At 37.6% G+C, this 23,630-nt stretch overlaps 1 protein-coding gene across 5 annotated transcripts; it reads left to right on the forward strand.

The window, feature by feature from the left end:
- Positions 1-4,708: 4,708 nt before the first annotated feature.
- LOC308689604 (membrane-spanning 4-domains subfamily A member 8-like) lies at positions 4,709-23,366 on the forward strand. 5 transcript variants are annotated; one of them, XM_081363412.1, is made up of 9 exons: positions 4,745-4,849; positions 4,978-5,022; positions 6,267-6,447; positions 6,635-6,745; positions 6,838-6,912; positions 9,359-9,484; positions 16,363-16,414; positions 18,014-18,181; positions 22,889-23,365. In XM_081363412.1, exons 3-9 carry the CDS (start codon positions 6,292-6,294, stop codon positions 22,933-22,935), a joined length of 735 nt encoding a protein of 244 aa, XP_081219538.1. In that variant the 5' UTR covers positions 4,745-4,849; positions 4,978-5,022; positions 6,267-6,291; the 3' UTR covers positions 22,936-23,365. The 5 variants fall into 5 exon arrangements, 4 of the variants coding, with proteins under 4 accessions (XP_081219540.1, XP_081219538.1, XP_081219537.1 ...); XR_014030023.1 differs by lacking the exon at positions 16,363-16,414 and having other exon boundaries at positions 22,889-23,366; XM_081363411.1 differs by lacking the exon at positions 22,889-23,365 and having other exon boundaries at positions 18,014-21,450.
- Positions 23,367-23,630: the final 264 nt, after the last annotated feature.

A 23,630-nucleotide genomic window follows, 5' to 3' on the forward strand; every position in this document is an offset into this window, starting at 1 on the left:
TCGTTTTTGTCTGCAAAACAACATATGACATTAGTTGACACAATAAGAAATATTGTAAAACAATATTAAAAACAAACAAGAAATAAACAAATAAACAAGAAGAAAACATAAGCACATTTTACAGGACATACAAATTTCATTAATTTACAATAGTGACTTACGAAACATTGCCTTTCATGTTTACATGCACTGGTCGGTGGTTATGATGATTGTAGTCTAAGGCTGCTAGAAAAGTCCTAGCCTCATAAACAGGAGGCAAAAAGGAAAACCGTTTGCCTGCATACATAAGGGTATGATTCTGGAAGGATTCCAACTCAGAAGTTGACCTACAGGACAAAGAGAAAGCATTATCATATTCTCCAAAGATCATCTTTCTTCAGAAAATATCAAGTGCAAGAGCTATGGCTGTATGTACAAATAATAAAACATTATAATTATTTTGTGGTTTTAGTTATTTTGTAAAGTTTGTTGTTGAAGATGTAAAAAATGTTATTCACAGAATCAGCCTTGGCCTGTACTAACACCACATATTTTAGCAAGTATAAGAACTTTTAGCACTCTTACCGAAAGGTAAGAAACTTCTCCGCATCCTTCAGCCACCTCCTGTTTAGCACAATTTGTGACAAAGCCTCATGTGCAGCAGAGCCAGGTGGTATGACTTCTTTGTTTGCGGTTTGGAGGCATCTACCGAGGGCCCACTCGTATAATAAAGTACAGTAAATCATAGTCATAATGCATATCAAGTTAAAATACAACATCATAGGCAGACCATAGCATACAGAACTCAGGACACCCATATTATAGGAGTCAAATTTAAAATGATCAAGTTTCATCTGATTATTGTATGTATTTTTATCTGTCATATTAAAGGGATAGTTCACCCAAAAATGAAAATTCTGTCATCATTTACTCACCCTCAAGTTGTTCCAAACCTGTATGAGTTTCTTTGTTCTGCTGAACACAAAGGAAGATATTTGGAAGAATGTTTGTAATCAACAGATCTCGGTCCCCATTGACTACCATAGTAGGAAAAATATATAATGATGACAGAATTTTCATTTTTGGGTGAACTATCCCTTTAACCATGAACTCCTCCCGGTTGCCTGCTTTCTGACAAGAAAACCAAAAGTGGTTGACAACATCCTTCAGCCAAACAAGTATTTGTGACTGACCAGATATCATCCCAGCCTGTGGAGAAAAGTCCAAAAGTGTTTTTAGGAAAAACTGTTAAACAGTAAAGTAGTACTCAATGAAATAAACCAAATAATACCAACTGTGTTTTTGTCTTACCGCACGTAGTCTCTTGGTCAGATTCTTAGCTGCATGCCAGATGTCCAGGGAATGGACTACACCCTGGTCCTTGTATCTTCCTTTTTCTGGATCTGATGAGCAACAACCAAACACACATGAAAAAAAAAGACAAATTCTCCCTCAAATATCAAAACAAAATCATGATTTCATTCTTACGCATCAGGGAAGCAATCTGCACGTGGGCATCGGTTACTATTTCTTCGATGTTTAGCTCCCCCATGAGTCTATCAAAGGTCTTTATGAATGCATACTTCTCCATGGCCACACTCTTACGGTCAGTCTGCCTCTTGTCCACAGTGACAATATTGATGATGTCCATTGTGTCCTGCTCCATAGTAGTATATGTGCAGTGTGACCTTTGATAAAATTTTTAAAAAAAGTCAGTAAATCAAATAAATTCAACAGTACTGACAAGTCACAAACCTTTGTGACTTACCTGGAGAGTCCATCCTTCCGTCAGCTAGAAAAGAAATAAATAACCTTGTAAACCTGCACCAAACTCTGACTGTTTTCAGTTTATTGTTTAAACTGAAGCTGATCATGTATTATCAATGTTTAATTAGTTATAAATTGTAGTAAATTACTTGACACCGTCATTTCAAACATCTGAGGCCTAGTTAATCAGCAGAGTTTAGTACTTACCAAGGGCAACAACACTGTCTTTTGAGCCTAATTTTTCGATAATGGCTTTCCTCTTCTCCTCCCAAAACTCCATTATTGGATCTACACAGTAGGCAGATTGTATAGCATAGAAAGTGGTGGATGCCACAATTTTCATGTTCATAAACTGGAAGAGGAGGGCGATCTTGGAATAATTGTTGCCAGACAGAAGAATGTTTGTGGATAACATGAAGTCTCCCCATTGCATGTTATGCTTTAGTAATGGCTGGCTGTTCCACATCCACAGTTTATGTCCATGTGGGCAATACTGTATAGAGAAGAGAACAGAAATATTTTATAAAAATGCTCCAGTTTTTTTTTTCTTAGGTTCTATTGACAGCTGTTCTCTATTACAAATAATTTGATACTATTCTAGTTACAACTGATAATGTAAATTCACCCATTCCAGAACAGCGGCAGTGCCTCGTGGCTGCAAGTTGACCTGAAAAGGTGGGAGCCCATCACATTCCACTCCCGTGCTCTGGTCAATGTAAAAACATTTGTTGATTGGCAGTTTCAGAAAAGAGACCAGTTGGATAAGGTTTTCGTGGAAAGCTATGCTTGCAGGCTGGTTAATGAGGTCAGTTTCTGCATCGACTCGAGCAAAGGTAGGGAAGGTGGGAATGTCTGTTGTTGGATGATGAAAATCTTCCGAAAGGTCTGGCTCTTGAACCGTCTCCTCGCGGTCATAAATGTCCAGGACAGCCTCTTCAAGCCCAATGACGGGGCGGCTGTCAATGTTTTTCTGTAATGTCCCACTAGCACTTTGTAAAAAAACATCATAAAAACACCCAAGTGAAAAATATGAATATAGATTAATTTCCAGATAACAAAAAAAAAAAAAAACTCTATTAACATTGATTGATAGCTCACTAGCTTGTAACATTGCCACAATACATACCGCACATAGATAGGTGGGACATAGTCTGCATCAGATGGGTCTGAGGCCAGTTTGTCCAGCAATTCTATCCTGTAATAGCAAAAACAGGGAGAAATAATTCATTACTACACACAAACTGTAATATTGACATGCTAGAAGCCAAAGTATGGCGTTGATCATTTGTAACTTACACACTGTTCTCAAGGCTGTTGGCTTGCTTTTCATCTATGAGAACTGAGTGATCACGCAGCTCCAGTGATTTGATGCTACAGAAACACACAGCATGAATACGTGGAGCACAAAATTTACAATGTCACAATATAGAAAAATGAAAAGATATGCATTTTATTCATAATAATGACACACATTTCTGGCAATTCTAACACCTTCATAGGTGTTGACGTAGATGGACCCTTTCCTCCTGACAGTGTTGTTTTCTCATAGCTGTAAAGAACTAGCCATTGTTAGAAAGCTGGGAGTACAGAGTGCATTTACAAGTGTTACTTTTGTTAGCGTTTCTGTGTATCTAGATTCTTTTATGTGTTACCACCATTACCTTACAGGTTGGCAGTACACGGACTGTCTCCCCTCATGTGTACACTACTCAATCCTACACTTAATCCTGTATGTACGCGCACCTCAGGAGAACATCAGATGGTTCAGAGGCGCTCTTTGTAAAGGGCTATAGTTACGAAGTTTGTCATGGCTTGCCTTACTAGCCAATAAATTTAGCAAAACACATTTAGCAAAAAAAGCCAACATATATTACAACCCAACCAGTACTTCTTTGGCCATTTTAATACTTCTATGGAGTAACAATCTTAATGCACTCGTGCTCTGAATAAAGATAATTCATAAAAGACAGTAACTATTTGAAACGGTCCTGTGGCTGGCTACCTAGCATCCACATTTTGGCTTGCATTCTATCGTTAGCATTACACCACAAAAACAATAAAATAATATATTGCAAATGGCCTGTAACTATGTCTTACCTTTGCAGTAAAAAGAAAGCCAGTTCGGGGTCTGTTTTAATACCCAGCACTGACCGGAGATTCCGCCATGAATCAAATGCCGCTCCGATGTTGACTCTGGTCTTTGCCCGACGCCAGTCACTCTCTCTTTTTGCCACACTAGATACGTTTTTTTTTTGTTTTTTTAAACTTACGAGGAGTGTCCGTGGGTGTATGAATTGTGCTGGAGGCTGGTCGCTTCTTTCCATCAGCAGAGTCGTCCATTTGAAAAAAACTACCGATTGCCGCTGCTTACTCAATGGCTGCCGTGCCATACGGATGTAAGCCCAAGTAGACGAGAACGCGCGCATGACGTCACATTTTGTGAATTTTCGCGCCGATTCGGGCCCGACTCCTCCACACACAATTGAGCCTACAGGCTGATAGAGGCAACCTTGGTGGACATTCAAGGTGTCATTCTTTTTATTACATCATGGTTGGCTCATACAAGTACAAATGAAAACTCTCTCTTAAAGATTTTTTTAAGTAAAAACCTACACATAGCCCCTTTAACACAATTTTGACAATTTCAATTCAATTCTTGGGATTTGATTTAAATCTTGATTCAGTATTGACTCTTTGGATAAATATTAGGTAGGTTACAGTAGATAGTCTACATGTTATGGGGATAGTCTGGGATTGAGATGCATGTACACACAATCTTCCACTGACTGGGATTTTTGAGCAGGTTCTGGCATGCATGGTTTTATAAATCTGAAAACTTTTTGTGCGTACGCATACTTTTAGTATAAAATCTACAGAAAGTTTTATAATTGAGGCCCCAGCTGTTTAGTGTCTTGTATTTTGTATTTTTCATGATTTCCTGTCCTTTTGTAGTCTTTTACTTGGTCTTTGTAGTTCTTCCACTGTTTCCCCACCCTCATTTCCCCCAAGTGCTCCTTGTTTTCCCTCTTCTAGTCGTGTTTTTTAGTCCTGTGTTTTCTATAAGATCCAGCTCCCTCTCTTCGTTTTTATCAGCATACTAAAGGTAATGAATCCGGCTTATATGCCCATAATTAACACAAATGATACAGTATGATGCAAAATTTGTTGTGTTTTTTTACAATCCAAAAACAAGCAAGTCAATTCGTTCTCTATTTTTTCTCAATTTTTTAGAAGACTTGAACTACTGATTATTGGGCCAAATTTGTTCCAAATAAGGTAAGATTAATGGTTTTGACTGTGCTTATTATTGTTGTGCCACATGTTTTGTACAATATTTACACGTCTGTTTCCAAACCAGCATACAGATTATATAAAATACAACAAAGACAAATTAAGTATGATTTTATTTAATCTTGTTATTATTGTGAAAAAAGATTATATTACAGTAGTGCGTCAGGCTTGATTTCCTGGAAACAGTGTGTAGTTTTGCCACCCCTCCTAACCATCTGAGCTCCCCCCCACTTTAACTTTCATTCTGGGAAACAGTATTACACCACAGAATGCGTTATCTCAGAGGAGTGAACTATAAAAAGACACAGCAAAGTGAAACCAACTGAAGAGTGCATTCCTCTCTTTCCTCTGCGCTTGTTTGGGCGCAGTACCACACTTTTTCACTAGATGACAGCCAAGCTCTATTACTGACCATATAAGGGCGCCTCCATTTCCATATATGGTTTGAGTGATCTCATCTGAACTATATATTTCCATAATTTTCATAAAATGTATGAAGTAGTCATCCTATCCAGAAGTAATATGGGCGGTTTGGCAGTATTTGGTTTGTATTCAACCTATAAGTAAAGCAATAAAAAACATGTATGTGTATTATAGCTCAACACTGCATACCAAATCGAGAATCCATCATTTTTTTCTGTATATTTAAAACATTTTCAGACCTTTTTTTCCTCATAAAATTGAATTGGTGTTATCTTTTGAACTCTTGCCATGAAAACAAACTGAGGTTTCTACCGATCTTTCATGATTTTTCATGTTCATTGCTATTTCAAAATAAAGGCCTGAACACGCCTAATGAGAATGACAAATTCTTGTTGCAATTTGATAAATTACTGCTCATCTGTAATTTTTTTTTTAAAACAGTCACCAAAAATGAAAACTAGAGATTGTAAGCTTTCAAATAATTTGTCAATGTTACTTTAGGTTTTAACTAAGATATTATTGTTTTAAATATATACTGGCAAATGTCCCACATATGGGATGCTGTAGATCAGTTTAAACGAGATGTTTGTAATATAATATCTGTGAAGAGTTATTCTAGTTACCAATACTTCTGTGACACGACTGGGTTCATAAGTGTTTCCACAATATGAAGACCACAGACTGTTTATAATAATAAATATGAACATATAATATTTGAATAAATACACAGGTAAGATTATTTATGAAAATCTATTTTATATTCTTATTCTTCACATGTTTTTACATGTCTTTATTATTTTGTACAGGTCAATTTCAGATTCAGAAAGAAGAATGTCTAGTACCGTCATTCCCACAAACTCGTCGACGCTGGTCATCCAGTTTCAGGCCCCAGAACAAACGGCTCCAGTGACTGTTAATGTGCCACAGACAGCTTCAGCTCCTCAAGGACTTCAGGCTTTCCTGAAAGGCCAACCAAAAGCACTCGGGGTGAGAAATCTTTCAATAATTCATTTTTACACGTGTGAAGGAGGAAAGGTACGGAAAACAAATCCAAAAAAGCAGTAGTACAAACATTAACAAACAAACTGTTGTGCAGATCTGGAAACCCTGCTCAGCTTATAACTGTGAGTCACTATTCCCCTGCAATAAGAACCTGTTTTCTGGTCTTCCTCAGACTGTCCAGATAATGATCGGTCTGCTGATTCTCCTGTTGGGAATCGTGGCTACAGTCAATGCATATTCCATCTTTGTCTTCAGTGGTATTCCTTATTGGGGATCTCTCATCGTAAGCAAACAATATACAACTTAAGTACAGTTCTGTCTTTTCTAACACAAGCTAAATATTCTAACAGAAGATTCCTTTCTCTCTCCTCTCAGTACATTAGCGCTGGATCACTCTGCATTGCTGCAGAAAATAAACTCCATGGCAAAGGCTCCTCCAGTTTGTGTTTGGTATGCGCACATCACTTGTTATTTTCAGGGGTCCAAGCACAAATTTTATTTAATGTAAGACTAAACAAACTGTCCAAAACTGGATGAAAGTAAAAGTATTAATTTCTTTCAAAAAAAAAAAAAGGAAGAAAGAAAAGAAAAGAAAATATTACTGAACCCAAAACTTTCGAATGGTAATAATGATTTCTGAAGGATCATGTGACACTGAAGACTGAGTAATGGTGCTGAACATCCAGCTTTGCATCACAGAAATAATTACATTTTAAAGTATATTCAAATAGAAAACTATCATTTTAAATTGTAATAATATTACACAATATTACTGTATTTTTGAGCAAATACATGCAGGCCTGATGAGCATAATGGCTCGTTTCCACTGAGCGGTACGGTACACAATTATTTGCGTTTCCACTGTCAACCGTACCCACTTTTTATGTACCCTTCCGTTGGGGTACCTAGCACAGCGGTCCGGTACTAAAGGGTGGAGCTAGACTCACTGCAGAACGTTGATTGGTTGACAGAGTATCACGTGCTACTACAAGGGGAATGACAACATAAGAAGCGCCATTTTTTAATATACAGTTGAAATATAATACCACTGTTTTTGTGTCACGAAATGTAGATTTAAGAGTTTTTCAGGCGAGAATATAGTTGTTTAAAGCTCAAATCTGTGGTTTATTTATAAAGATTTATGAAAATGTTATCCAGGTTGTGAGATCCAGGTGATCACCGGGCGCTCGGTGCTCATGTAACGTTACCCCGCCTGGAACAGCCTTTCCTCGGCTAGTCGTTCTGACGTTTGCCGCTGACTCTGGCGTCTCTGTAGTGGTTAAACTTGAGATATAATTCGTCTTGAGTATCTAAAGGGCGATTTTTGGTCTCGTGAATCTATAATTTGTTCCCTGGCCAATCGTTTTGGCTGAGGGCTAAGTGAAGTTTCATAACTTTATATAAGCTATAACTTAACTTTATAGTTGTATGGTTAGACTAGAGCACTGACTTTGTATGTTTGAGTGAAATGTTTGCTTTATTTGTATAGGTTCTTGTACCTTTTACTTTTATAATGGCTAATATTGCTAAAACTGAAATTTAACAAAAAGAGACTGCAGTTTTGTCATTTTAAATTTTAATACAATGAAGATGATCTGTTGTTTACTGCAACATCTGTTGTTTAGTAGCCTACAAATGCACATATTGCCTGGACCATATAAAAATGTTTAATATTTTTATATTATATTTAAACGAAAAGAGGGTTGTGTTTTATATTTCGTTTTGTTATAAATAGGTTAACGTTATATGCAGTGAATATAATCAATACACGTTGCCTGAACCACATTTGTGTGGCTTTAATGTTTAAGATTTCTTTAAATGAAAACGAAAAGAGGCAGTGTGGTGTTTTATAACATATTTCGTTTTATTGTTGCCTAAAATATACATACAGAGATAACCGGAGTAGCAGAGCGAGCTGAGTGACGCGCGCTGTTCCATTTGCAGAATTACCGGACTCGCGTCCTCGGGTGTCATTCTCCCGAGTCAGACGAGGGAACGAGCCATAAGAGACATCTTTTAAAAACATTAAAAGTAGTAATGTTTCCAAACATTTGACTGGTTATATATATATATATGCAGATGGTATGAAAACACCAACAAACATTCACAACACTTCACTTTTTCCACATTTTATGTTACAGCCTTATTCCAAAATGTATTAAATTTAATAATACCCCATAATGACAACGTGAAAGAAGTTTGTTGTCAAGAAATCGTTGTTCACCTGTGGTAAATTCAGTTGATTGGACATGATTTGGAAAGGGACACACCTGCCTATAGACAGCTGCTCTGAGACAGGATTGTGTCGAGGCTCAGATCCATTTTGGATTAAGCCCATAACATAACATAACATAACATAACATAACATTATGTGGAAAAAGTGAAGCGCTATGGATACTTTCCAGATTCTCTGTAAATGGTTAATTTGATTGACTATGCATAAAATACATTATATTCTCATAAAGATCATTGAAGTCTAATCAAAATCTAATCAAAGAAATCGGTGATCTCCAAATTACCTTTAGTTTTACATGATACAGAAAACATGTCAAGGTTGCCAGACATGAATAAATGTATTGCTATTCTATTAAAATGAAGAGACAATATTATGTGTCTATTGTAAAATAGTACATAGAAGAATAGTTCCACACACAGACACCCGTATTATATTTGAAATTATAAGACTCTTATTATATTTGAAGAGAGATATTGCCGTTGTATAATTGGATTGTCTTCATGAGTCATTCTACTTGGGCCTTATAATTGCAACTTGCAACTTTATTATTTATTTTTATAGTGCTCCATATATATTGTTTCATGATCTGCTTTAACACACTGGGTAAAGTGCTTTCTAACTTATTAACTTGTTTTTTTGTTTTGTTTTTCTTGTCTATAGGTGAAAGGTTCACTTGGAATGAACATCTTAAGTGCTGTAACTGCAGGCATTTCCATTATTATCCTTTCATTGGATTTGTCTATAGGACGTATCCCTTACTGCTATGAATGTTATAATAATTACCAGGTATGTTATCAACTTTTCTAGTCAGTTTTTTTGCATTTAATAGAATAATTGAATAGACCTCTTAATGTTACTGATCATTTACATTGACGTTCGGACCGTATAGTGTGAGCACATAAATCCTGAGCTTTGGCTTTACATTGCATGCGATCTACTCGTTCAGTGTGAGTAGGTACCTTGCTGAAATCGCACAGACATCGCACAATGTATGTCCGCCTTTACTGATCATTTACATGAATCACGGCTTGATATTAACACCCGCCAAATGCGTGTGTATTTCAGCAGTGGCGTGTTACAGTCACTCCTACTAGCCGCTTCGGCAGACTGAATTTCATGTATACATTTTTCAATTGTAGTCTTTTAAAAAGTCATCTGAAATAATAAACGTGCAATGTAGTGGTCAAAAATAGCGACAGCGAGTTACACACAAACCCGCCTCTCCTCACTCACTCATTTCATTTGCTCCAGAAATTTATTTAGACACCATCAACATTTCTCACATTATCAGTTTATTCACTATAGTTTAGAAAATGGTAATAAAAAATTACTAAGAAATGCTTAATTTTGTTCAGTCTGTGGTGTAAAAAGGTCGCATTAGCAATTAAAGAAAAAACACTAAAGCAAAACATGTTCAGATCTTGGTGTCTGAATAAATGTGTGGTTTGATTGTAGCCAAATGATGAGATAGTATTAAAAATATCTATAAGGCAGTTTTTCCTCATGGTATTGGTAAAACTGTAGCCCGTGAAAATGCTGAGTGGCTTGTAACTTCTGAAAACCACTCGACATAGTGGCTAGTGAGCAAAAAAGTTAATGCCAAGCCCTGTTTACCATGCAAGAAGGCTTAGACGTTATAAATGTGCTCCCGTTACCGTTTTTTATTTTTTATTTATTTTAGTGTTACTGTGTACAGTTAATGTAAGGTGCAGGTACGGAAGGATCGTGTACAGCAGAGAAGCACTTTTGCGCATCAAAGCAGCTCATTATGAGCTTAATTCTGAACTTTTTATCCAACCATACCTGTCCTGGACACCTATTACATCCGGCCAGCACGAACACGGCGGAGACGAGGCAAGAGAGGCGGGCTACATGCTAGGCTAAAGGCCAGAGCTACACGTCCACCGCTACCGAGTCTGCTGCTAGCTAATGTCCGCTCCCTTGAAAATAAAATGGACGAGCTGAGAACCAGGACAACAACACAGCGTGAAATCAGAGAGTGCTGTACTCTGATTTTCACGGAAACCTGGACTACAGACAACACGCCAGATTCAGCCATCCAACTTCAGACCCACTTTGTACACCGCAGAGACCGCACATCGGCCTCGGGGAAGAACAAAAGTGCCGGCGTTTGTGTCTACACCAACGACAGATGGTGTTTAGACACTCAGGTGATGGAGAAACATTGTTCAGTGGACATAGAGGTGCTGATGGTTAAGTGCAGACCCTTTTATTTACCGAGGGAGTTCAGTTCGCGGGCGAACCGGACCGCAGCACTCGGACTACTGCACGACACTATCAGCAAGCACGAGACTACGCACCCCGACGCTGTGTTTGTTGTGGCAGGGGATTTTAACCACTGCAACCTTCGGACTGTCCTCCCCAAGTACCACCAGTACGTGAGCTTCCCAACGAGGGACAACAACATTCTGGACCACGTCTACAGCAACGTTAAGGGTGCCTACAAGGCAGCACCCCGCCCCCACTTCGGACAGTCCGACCACATCTCCGTGTTTCTATACCCATCTTACAGGCAACTCCTCAAACAGGCTCCCGCAGTAAGTAAAACTGTTAAAGTTTTTTGCTGCAAGCCCCCAGATACCAACCAAAAAACGACAGGCACCGCTGCCACCAAAGCCTGCGGGCCCAGCTCGCCCTCGCCCTCCTGTGAGAGCTCTTCGGCCTCTGCCACAACGCCAGGGCCCACACCCTCCCCCATCTGCTCGAGGTGAACCAAAAACAACTGATACCAGCTCTCAGTGAAATGTGTCGGGTGCCCGCTCTGATAACAGTAACTTTCTCAAATGTTTACAGAACAAGTGGGAACCCAGTGTGCCTGTATCTTTCTCTACTGCTGTTCTATCACAAGAAAGAAAGTTTAAGGCCTTCAATAGCCGTACAGCAAACCCAACTAATCTGGTGCCTATTACACGTCAAAGTAAGATTGATGTGGGGACAAAAAGTAAGACTGTTAAGTTAGCACTTTTAAACATTCGTTCACTTAAAAATAAATCACTTCTAGTCAATGACTTAATAACCACAAACAACCTAGATTTTATGCTTCTAAATGAGACCTGGCTAGAAGACAGCTACAGTGCTACAATCCTCAATGAAGCAGCCCCTCCAAACTTTACTTTTATGAGTGTCTGCAGAGCTGTTAAGAGAGGTGGGGGTCTAGCTGCTCTTTTTAAAGATATCTATCAATGTAAGCAAATATCATTTGGGAATTACCCGTCTTTCGAATATCTGGGTATTGTGTTAAAAGGTGCTCCACGCATTTTACTCATCATTATTTACAGGCCTCCAAAATACTCTCCAGCCTTTGCTGAGGACTTTACAGAACTGTTATCAACAATTACCTCAGAGTTTGACTGTTTTGCCATTGCTGGAGATTTCAACATCCACATAGATAATGCAGAAAACAATATGGCAAAAGAAATCAAAACTGTTTTAAAAACTTTTGATCTGACTCAGCATGTACATGGACCCACACACAATCGTGGACACACTCTAGATTTACTTATCAGTAAGGGTCTAAACATTTCATTAATTGTTATTAAGGATGTAGCACTGTCTGATCATTTCTGTATTTTCTTTGATATATTGATCTCTCCTGCCACTGAAGCTAGATCTGTGTCTGTCAAGAAGAGATGCTTAAATGAGAACACTAGTGTCCTATTTATGAAGGCTATATCCTTAACACCAAGCATATCTGCAGACTCTGTTGATTTTCTCCTTGATTCTTTTAACTCAAAAGTTAAAGGTGTAATTGATGATATTGCTCCTGTGAAAGTCAGGAAGAAGAGTGGCAGACAAAAAGCACCTTGGAGAAACTCAACAGCAGTGCAAAATATGAAAAGACAATGCAGAAAAGCAGAGCGCATGTGGCGGAAGACAAAACTTGCAGTCCATTATAACATCTACAAAGACAGCCTTCATGCTTTCAATATGGAACTAGGCAAAGCTAGACAGACTTTCTTCTCAAATATTATAAACAGCAATTTAAACAACACACGCACTCTTTTTGCTACTGTAGAGAGACTGACAAACCCCCCAAGCCAGATTCCCAGTGAAATGCTCTCAGATAACAAGTGCAGTGAGTTTGCTTATTTCTTCTCTGAGAAAATCAATAATATCAGAAAGGTGATCAGCACATCCTTGAGTTACGCTGGGGTCAGACAGATCAATCCACCTGAGAAAGTAGTTACGATGTCTGATTTCAAAGAAATTGATGGCAAAATTTTGGAAGAAACCGTACAGCACCTTAAAACATCAACCTGTGCTCTTGACACACTTCCCACATCTTTTTTCAAAAGTGTGTTAAACAGTTTAGAAGCAGATCTTCTAGAAGTGGTAAATGCCTCACTTCTCTCTGGGAGTTTTCCAAACTCCATGAAAACTGCAGTTGTCAAGCCCCTCCTGAAAAAGAGCAATCTGGATAAGACCATATTAAGCAACTATAGACCGATCTCAAATCTTCCTTTCATAGGCAAGATCATTGAAAAAGTTGTCTTCAATCAGCTGAACAAATTCTTGAGCTTGAATGGATCCTTTGACAATTTTCAATCTGGTTTCCGACCGCACCACAGCACAGAGACAGCACTCATAAAGATAATAAATGATATTCGCTTAAATACTGATTCAGGCAAATTATCAGTGCTGGTACTACTCTACCTCAGTGCTGCATTTGACACTGTCGATCATAACATACTTCTGGACAGGCTGGAAAACTGGGTGGGGCTTTCTGGGATAGTCCTAAAATGGTTCAGGTCATACTTAGATGGGAGAGGTTATTATGTGAGTATAGGTGACCATAAGTCTGAGTGGACATCCATGACATGCGGAGTCCCTCAAGGATCAATTCTTGTGCCACTCCTGTTCAACCTGTATATGCTCCCAAAGAGCCAAATAATGACAAAGAACCAAATTGCTTACCACAGCTATGCAGACGACACACAGCTCTACTTAGCCCTATCGCCTAATGACTACAGCCCCATTGACTCCCTGTGCCAATGCATTGATGAAGTCAACAGTTGGATGTGTCAAAACTTTCTTCAGTTAAACAAAGACAAAACTGAAGTCATTGCATTTGGAAACAAAGATGAAGTTCTCAAGGTGAACGCATACCTTCACTCTAGGGGTCAAACAACTAAAAATCAAGTCAGGAATCTTGGTGTGACACTAGAGTCAGACCTTAGTTTCAGTAGTCATGTCAAAGCTATAACTAAATCAGCATACTATCATCTGAAAAATATTGCAAGAATAAGATGCTTTGTTTCCAGACAAGACTTAGAGAAACTTGTGCACGCTTTCATCCCCAGCAGGGTGGATTATTGTAATGGACTCCTCACTGGCCTTCCCAAAAAGACCATAAGACAGTTGCAGCTCATACAGAACGCTGCCGCCAGGATTCTGAGCAGAACCAGAAAATATGAACATATCACACCAGTCCTCAGGTCTTTACACTGGCTCCCAGTTAAATTTAGGATTGATTTTAAAGTATTATTACTGGTATATAAATCACTCAATGGCCTAGGACCTCAATACATTGCAGATATGCTCACTGAATATAAACCCAACAGATCACTCAGATCACTAGGATCATATCAGCTAGAAATACCAAGGGTTCACTCTAAGCATGGCGAGTCTGCTTTTAGCTATTATGCTGGAACCAGCTTCCAGAGGAGATCAGACGTGCTCCTACAGTAGTCACTTTCAAATCCAGACTCAAAACACTTCTGTTTAGCTATGCATTTACTGAATGAGCACTGTGCCGCTGTTCGTCCGACTGTTTGTACTGTACTGTATTTTATTTTATTATTTTAATTTCTTCTATGTAAAGCTTTTTTAATTACCATTGTGTATGAAATGTGCTATATAAATAAACTTGCCTTGCCTAAAGTGGAATTCAAATTTTATCTTTCTGGGGGTCGCATTTACTAGGGCAGGCAGCCCAAGTAAACCTTAAGCGTTCTTGTTGTTATACCAGGCAAAAGGCACAAAAACATGTTTTCGTACACTCTATTCCAAGTTGCCTGAACCCATTCCATAGTTTAATGTGAGGTACAGGTGAATATTTAAGTCATTTCAAGTTCACTTAAAACGCTTATCTCCGATACTGCTGTCAGTCATTCTCCATTCAGCGTTCAAACCGTGTGCCGCATTCAGTTACGATAGTTAACTCGATGAAACTCTCCAAGAAGATTTTATGTTCCTATTATTATACTTTAGATTTGGTTTGGCATAAAAGGACTTCATCTGGCTGGAGTTTCACATGTTACTTTCTCAAAAGGTAACTACCATTGTGGATTCGGTCTTCCAATAACAACAAGGCTGATACACGGGAAAATAAAGCGCAAAGAATTTACAACATTCTGTGCCCACAGATAATGTGCGAGTCCCGATTTTCGCCTCGTCTTCCATGTTTAAAATTGTTTGACTGTAAATTGACAAGACAAAATGTCCAAATGATAAATGTTCACTCTGTGATGGTTAAATTAGCAGTTAATCCGTGAATCACATGCATGATAAACCGTGGGGCCTGGTCGGTATGGATCAACTGTGACCTGTTACACCTCTAACGGAGGTTCAGCCAACACCAGGGAAAGGCTAAAAGTAGGCTAATGTTAGTGTAATCTATAGATGGTATGCACGTGACGTCACCGTCGACTGGTGAGTGTCAAAAAGACAGAGGCAGCCTATGATTTTCAGCGAGAATCCTGTGAAAAACACGAAACGCATCTAAAACGGGACAGAACTTTGCAATTGACTACTGTTAGGGGTTAACAGTTTAGGACCAGGGCTTGGCATCTTACCAGGGAGGGACTGGGGAGACTGGTGGCTGAAGTAGCTCCATGTCTGGGCCGTTGTCTGAGCATTGACTGGGGAGTAAGGTTTTAACGGTATTCCTACTCTTACCGATACTGCTTATCGATCCGGTACTTTAACTGTATTCTTATCGGTTCTTTTTGTTTTATAAATATATATATATATATATATATTAAACGGTTCTTTTTGTTTTATATATATGTTAAACAAAGATAAACAATAGATAAACAATTATTATATCAATGTGTTAGAATAATCAAAAGTCATGCTTGTATTAATAGAAGTGTTTTTGTGTTATGTGCTTATGACTTTATTGTTTTAAATTGCTAAATTCTAAGTTACCTTGCTAATAAATAGTGTATCCACTAGGGATGCACCAGTTGGCGTTTTTGCCGGATCGGGTGTCGCTCAGACGAGGCCGATCCAAATCCGATATTGTGCGTATACTATTCTGTGTTATTGTTAAGCCGCACAAAAGGCACACAAACATTATAAAGCACCATAAAGTTTTCGTGCACAATATTATACGTGTTCTGAAGCCATTATATAGTATAATGTGAGATATAAATTAATATTTAGCCTAAGTCGTTAAATTCAAGATCACATAAACGTTTCCCTCAGCTGCGGCTGTCAATCATTCTTCATTCAGCATTCAAACAACGCGTCACGTTCGGTTACGACAGTTAACATGATAAAACTCTCCAAGATGATTCAATGTTACTATTATTGCACTTGATCTGTAGATAAAGGTCTATGGTTTCGCATAAAACAACTTTCTTTTGATGGACTTTATTGCTGTACCTTAACCATGTTACTTTGTACCGGGTGTCTGTTAGGATCACAACACTGGAGTAAAAGTCAGAGCAATATTTGTTCTTCACGCACATAGTAAGTGAAATTTAAAACTGTTAAAAAGAAAATGCTGAATACACTATTGCATAGATAGATACTGTATAATACACTACGCATCAGTATGTATTTTCTTTGTGCTTTAAACTTTTAAATGCAGACTCGACGCGCTGCGACTCATATTGCTTGAAGCGCATCATTCTGTGCCCGGGCGGCGCTTTGTGCCGCACTGTATTGGAGCCTTTCATATCATAATACAGTGATGCAATGAAAGATTTTTAATAGCCATTCTTGTTCTGTCCTATCTATCAAATGTTGCTACCTCATTAAACAACTGTGCTATACATTAAACAAAATCTAAATTTGATAGGCTATATATAAAATAATTTATATTTTTATCTAGTTTTTAATGTATTTTGCAACAATACAAAGAGCAATGTGTAACGTTTTACCAGATTTTGTGTTACAATTGTCTCTTATTTGTTCCCCACATAACGTTTTTTTTTTTTTTCACAAAATGTTCAGATTTTATACAATTATTGTGCATTCGTGATTTTTCTAGACTAAACTTTACTGCTGAATTATCCACTAATCTAGTTTATAATAGCATTTATGTCAGATTATGATCATATATAATATACACTACTCACAAAAAGTTAGGGATATGCAATTTTCGGGTGAAATTTCAGAATGCACCTAAAATGCAACCTTTACACGTCAACTTAATTTGGCATTTCTACTTAAATGCCCTACTTTCATGATATAATATCACTGTAGCATGAACTTTTTACATTTTCTAGAAATTTCACACGAAACGAAAGTCGAATATCCCTAACTTTTTGTGAACCCTATATACAATTTTTCTTTTTTTTTTAAAGTTGTCTGTATTAAGTAGACACACAAAATAGTGATTATCAGTTCAACACAGAGTTATAGAAATTCTACTTGATAAAAAAAAAAAACTGCGCTGCGCTCAGAATTTTAGGTATCAATTTTGAAAAAATGGTATCGGTGCATCCCCAGTTTCCACTAGTTCTGCAGAGCCGATAGTTACGGCCCGTTCAAATGAACGCTGGACGAATCATTTGCTTGGCCGTAAATAAGTGATAGAAATGAATCCCCCATAAATTAATTAATTCCCTTTTGAGCAAAATTGACCTGTTTGACCCTTACACATTATTTTACCTTTATGTTGTCACTTTCCTTTGTCCCTCCTTTGCATATGGATAGAAAATGTCTGTCTAGCATTGCAGGTGTTACCAAGGAGTGTCAATGATCTCTTAATGACAATAAGAATTACTGAGAGTAAATCCTAGCACGTGCACCCACACCATTCTCTTAAAATTCAACCACATGTGCATTATAACGTATTAAGATAGAACTGTTAAACAGATTGTAAACTAAGGAAGACGGACGGTAGTGGTGAGTGCTCAGGCTCTGGCATTCTCAGTTCTGTCTTTTGTGAAGCCATACATCACTTCGGAGTTCATATTGGTGGTGCAAATGCATCCTGGAAACCCTCCAAGAACTGAGTTTGGCACCCCTGGTGTATAGGATCTAATATGCATGTTATTAGTTTGAGTCTAAATGTTTGTGGCATTAAACTGGGATTAACTTTTCTGTCTTTTTTCGCCTCAGACCTGATGCCGTTGAGAAAGGAGAGTCAAGATCTGAATGAAATGGAAGAGAAAAATCAGTACAAAACACATCATGATTTCATGACTGAAGAAAAGTCTTTGAATTGCTCACAGGCTGAAACTTCCTCACGAAAAACGGTTCAAAATACACCAAAGACAGGGACTATAGGTAATTTCACCTGCCACCTGTGTTTACTAAGTTTCAAAAAGCAAGGACACCTTGAAGTCCACATGAGAGTTCACAATAGAAAGAGGAAACTTCACCCCTGCCAAGAGTGTGGAATGATTTTCAATGAAAAAGTAAACCTTAAACTCCATATGAGAATTCACACTGGAGAAAAGCCTTTCACCTGCTCTCAGTGTGGAAATAGTTTCAGTCACAGAGGAAACCTTAGAAACCACATGAGAATTCACACTGGAGAGAAACCTTTCACCTGCCAAGTGTGTGGAGTGGGTTTCAGGCAAAAACAAAACCTAACTTGCCACTTAATAGTTCACACTAGAGACAAGCTTTACACCTGCCAACAGTGTGGAACAAGTTTCACAAAGAAAGGAAACCTTACAAAACACATGATCACTCATAAGGAAAAGAAACCTTTTTATATGCCAACAGTGTGGAAATACTTTTAATCAACTTGGAAACCTTAAAGTCCACATGAAAATTCATGCTGGGGAGAAGTAGAGTAAAGAAAAGTAAAGTTAACATTGTATTTGCAAGTATGCCAGGCCGACACTTTATGTTCTGATACGCTCATGAGATCGCATTACACACTTAAAATACTAATATTTACTATTCTGAGTATTTAACAATCTGATTGCACAAGGGACAAATTAATATTTGTATCAATTGTTTTCTTCTTTTGTAGTCTAGCGAGAGCATAGAGAACTTTGAGTGCAAAAAAAAGGGTCACGCATGATTAAGGACATAACGGTTGAATAAAACTGACAGACTTCTTTTTGGTATTCACACCAAAATGCAGTTATTGTCAATAATAGTCCTAAATATTTTAACTTTCTCACCTTTAATGAACGTATACTGGGAAGAATGAGCTTCAGTTCTGAAATCAATAGTCATATCTTTGGTCTTAGATACATTCAGCTGCAGACAAGCATCACCACACCATTTTACAAAGTCATCAACAACTGGACCATGACAAGTTAAATTTTTTTCGAAGTTGTAAAGAATCTCTGATCCATTTTCTCTTGGCCGGGTATGTTTTTCTAATATGTTGACGCTTAACAGGAACGTATTTCCGGTTATTGTGAGAAAGGTCTATTGAGTTCATTTCTAACTGAATAATTTTAACTACCTTATTTTTTAGCTTGCATTTATTCTTTGCTATTTTATGTTTTAGTGTGGACAGCTCCTAGTCATTATTCAACTGAAACAGCTTTAGCTGAATAATGACTTGGAGCTTCTTTACTGCTGCATTAAATTCTATTTAAATAATTGATAATTTTAAAATGTTATCTCTGTAAAGCTACTTTGAAAAAAATCTGTATTGTATAAAGCACTGTATACATAAAGGTGACTTGAAAACTAATGCAAGTTTCAGATTGAGGTTCATAAACAGTCTACCTAAACATTTATGTTCAGTTTGTTCCATTTATTGATCTAATTAGATTTTACCAAATTTTAGCAATATACTTAACTATCCAAAAGCTACAAATAAATCTCCAGTGACCAGCTCTACATTTATTTATTTTGTGAACATATGGTTCACCAAAAATAGCATCTTAACATAATGTGAACAGAACCACTGGACGGCAAGCTTTCAAAACATGATTTTGCGTGCAGCAGACTTCCTTTTTAGAGTTACGATTGAATTGTAAACAAAGTTTTTAATATCTCTCCGAGATCTTTCCTTCAGGGCCTTTTCCTCTTCTAGGCACCTCATGCAGTCCAGCTTTCCAGGAACCCTGTGCTCTGCCATGAACTTTCCTAGGTGTTTGTTCACTGCCCTTCTCTCTTCTTCACTCCAGGGTCTCTTCAGGATTATCCTGGTTGTCTCTACAAATAACAAATACAATGTAGATTGTGTAAACTTAAAAAACAGAGACCTAAATGTAGGTTTCTTAAACTGCCCATGCGTGCTGAATCAAACAGCCACATGCTCTACAGACATTTAATCTATAAATGTTTTATAAAATGGACTCGCTTTGTGAACCGTGAGTTCAGTATTATATACTGTACCAAATCATGAGTTGTAGATTGTTACACTCTTACTGTATAGTCAAATAATTGTTCTAATAATCATTAGATTAATCAATTATCAACATAATCGTTAGTCGCAGCCCTATTGCTGAGTGATGACAGCAGGTTTCACTCCCTGTTTTACCTTCTCCACCTAATCTAAACCCTGTAGATTTGGCCTGAGCTGAAGGACTCTCCAAATCATACATGCAATTCATCTTATCTCTTTAAATAGCTAGATTTTACTTACATGTAAACTCTGTAAAGTTGATTTGAAACAATGTTTGTGAAAAGCTCTGTACAAATACAACTAACTTGACTTAAAATAAGAATAAACGCTGGTGCTACCCGCTACTCTTTTGCTAAGATTTAGGAAACTTACCCATTAGTTTACCCTTCTTAGTCAGTTTTTCTGCACTTTTCTTCATCTTCTTTGGTGAGGACCTCTTGGCCTGGCTTGTTTCCTGGCTGTGATCTGCAACAGACATGCATTAGTACCTGTTACTTTAAGTGTTGACAGTAAAATCTGACTACTAAAAGCTGTCAGAGGTCCCGACTGTAAGCAGCAGACTTTCCTTGAACATTAAAATGCCGTTATAGCGGAGATAAATGTGTTACAGTTGAACATTGCAAGGTCTTCTATTGTGCCTTCCAACCATAGTGTTTTACAAATCCTTATCCTCAAATGTTATATGTTAGGCTGCATGAGAAAAACTTTACTGTAACATATCCTTGATTAGTAAATGGCTGGTTAAAGTATGAAAAACAACCATTAGGGTCCTATAACTAAAGGCAGGTGTTCTGTAAATGATTATTTTGTCTTGAGTCAAAAAAACACTTTTTGACTCACCATCTACATCCGAACCCCCATCCTCACTGCATTGGGCAGGAGTTTTTTGAGGGGAAAAGAGGTCAGAACATCCGTCTGAAAAACAAAAAGTGAAACCCTCATCTTCTGCAGTGTAAGAAAGACATAATGAAAACAACGGCTGTATCTGTAAGAAGAGCTGAAATTTTCTGCAAACAGATTAAACAACCACAAATATGTGAACATGATCTTTTGATGGACTGTTAGATTCACTTGTCTAATCTTTTTACAAATTGTATTTATACAGTAATTGAATGTACATTACATGTGCCTTGTGGACAAATTTATGAACACATTCATTTTATCTGTGCTGTTGTTTTAACCCTTCTGTTTGATCAATTATTTTGGCTGTTTTAATAAAAAATCTGTATCTTATAAGCGTCGTCAAAAGTACTGACTTTTATTCCAGCACTTCCCTTTAGCATTTTGAATGCTGTTGAACAGGTTCTTCAACACCTCTGACTGGCCATTGTGTTGTGCTCAACGTATCTTTCTCTGATGGGCTACAATGATTAAACATGTTGTTTTCACCAAGAGCGGATGTCTATCAGCGGATCCGTCTATCAGCAGATAAATTAGGGATCTGCTGATAGACACCTGTCTATTTACAACATGTTTTGAAAGCGCTGATCATTGTAGCCAATCACAGATATGTGGAGTGCGTGAACACAATAGCCAATCAGAGGTGTTTAAGAATGCGTTCAAAGCGTCACATTTTTTAATTTCAGTACCGACTGTTATGACAATACTAGTATCTAACAATGCCTAAATCTGTATGGTGTGTGTACCCATCTCAAATCTACTAAAATAAGACGATGAAAAGGTAATAAGAACTGCAGTACATACAGTATACTTCAGTAAAGTTAGAATCTACTTTTAACTAATGCTGTGACTATGAAAAACAACCTGTAGGGAACCTTGCTAAAAACAGGAGTTTTTGTAGATTTCATGAAAAAAAACACTATTTAAGTAGTAGGTCATAGCGGTGGTTTTGTATTGAACAATTTTACTGGGAGGTGCTTTAAACAACACAACGTTTAAAACTGTTTATATAGATAAGTTTAAAATGTAAAATTTAAATCTTATCCTCATCGACCTCTCTTCGCTCATCCTTTTTAGGGCCCGATCACCGATGGTGTAAGGACCCTTTTGGAATTGCTCTGTTTATTATTATTAGGGCCCAAGCCCTGAAAGGGCGAAGGCCCTATTGTTTTCGGTAGGATTATTATTTTTTTTTTTTTTGTCAACCTTTCAGGCACTTTTGGGGCCCTTAACATGTCCGAAAACTCATGAAACTTTGCAATTTTTTGCAAACTTTGCAAAAAACTTTGCAAGTCAAAAAAGACTTACAATTAAATGTATTAAATATGTACTTAAGTATGTTTTTAGTACAAAACAAATGTACTTTAATGCATTTATAATACATTTAACAGTACGTCTTTTTCACCTTGTATGTACAACAGAGGGAAATGTCAAAACATCATACTGTGTTGTAATAAAAAACGTCTAGGTTACGACCTCTGTTCCCTGAGAACAGGGAATGAGACACTGCATTGATGACGCTATGGGGAACACCCTCCATGTGAACCGGTGTTTGAAAAGCTGTACAATCACGGCAATAGAATTTGACTGCCGACAGCCTATCACATGACTAGACATGACTCAGAAGTATTAAAGAGGCGCCTAGAGAACATCGTTCCCCAATAGCATCATCGAAGCAGTGCAAGTTCCCTTTTGAAAGGGAACAGTTACTTTTTTAACAGAGGTTAATTTTGCTTTAATATAAAAATCAACTCCTTTTTCCCCTTTCACAGACACTGTGAGCAAACAATTTCCAACACGTCTGAGGTGCGAGCACTGATTCGAAGGAAATGCAACGAGGCAAACTCGAAGACCAATCACTCCAATTCACTTGAAGGATGAAGATGGTTTGAGTTGTAACAGTACTGTAACTGTTTGCAGCTATTAATGACAGCACTTTATTGACTGTAGTTATGTTTATTGACTCAAGTTAGTTTTTTTGTTGTTGTTTATAATACCTCTGCAGATCACTGTATTTTATGTTAACCCTCAGAGGTCGGAGATCACGCCGGCGTGATCTGCTCGCTTTTTTCCTTATGAGTTGAATTGAGACCCAAAATACTCTTTTGACTTTGATTTTACAAAACAAGTTTCATACATCAATCGATTCTGTTAAATGTGTATTATTTTTGTGTATACTCACAATAAAAACAAAGTGTTGTGCTTTTTGCCAAATAAAGAAAAATAAACGTGATGCGAGTTCTGCCTTCTATCTGCCAGTGTCGTCCATTCTGAAACGCGTCCGAAAATGAACAATAACTCAGCGAATACTCAGTCAAACAGGCAAACAGACATACAGGCATGAAGCTTGAATTCTCTTCTCTTAAATGAAGTAATTTATATAAAAAACAAATATTCTCATGTTGTAAAATCTGTATTAAAAGAGAGCGATTCCAGTCGACCTCATTAGAGCTAATTCAAATGTAATGTGACTCCGCCTACGGAGAGCGCGCACTATTCAAACGCAAATGAATG

This window comes from Scardinius erythrophthalmus (genome assembly GCF_964197995.2).
Source record: "Scardinius erythrophthalmus genome assembly, chromosome: 4".
Lineage (NCBI taxonomy): Eukaryota > Metazoa > Chordata > Actinopteri > Cypriniformes > Leuciscidae > Scardinius > Scardinius erythrophthalmus.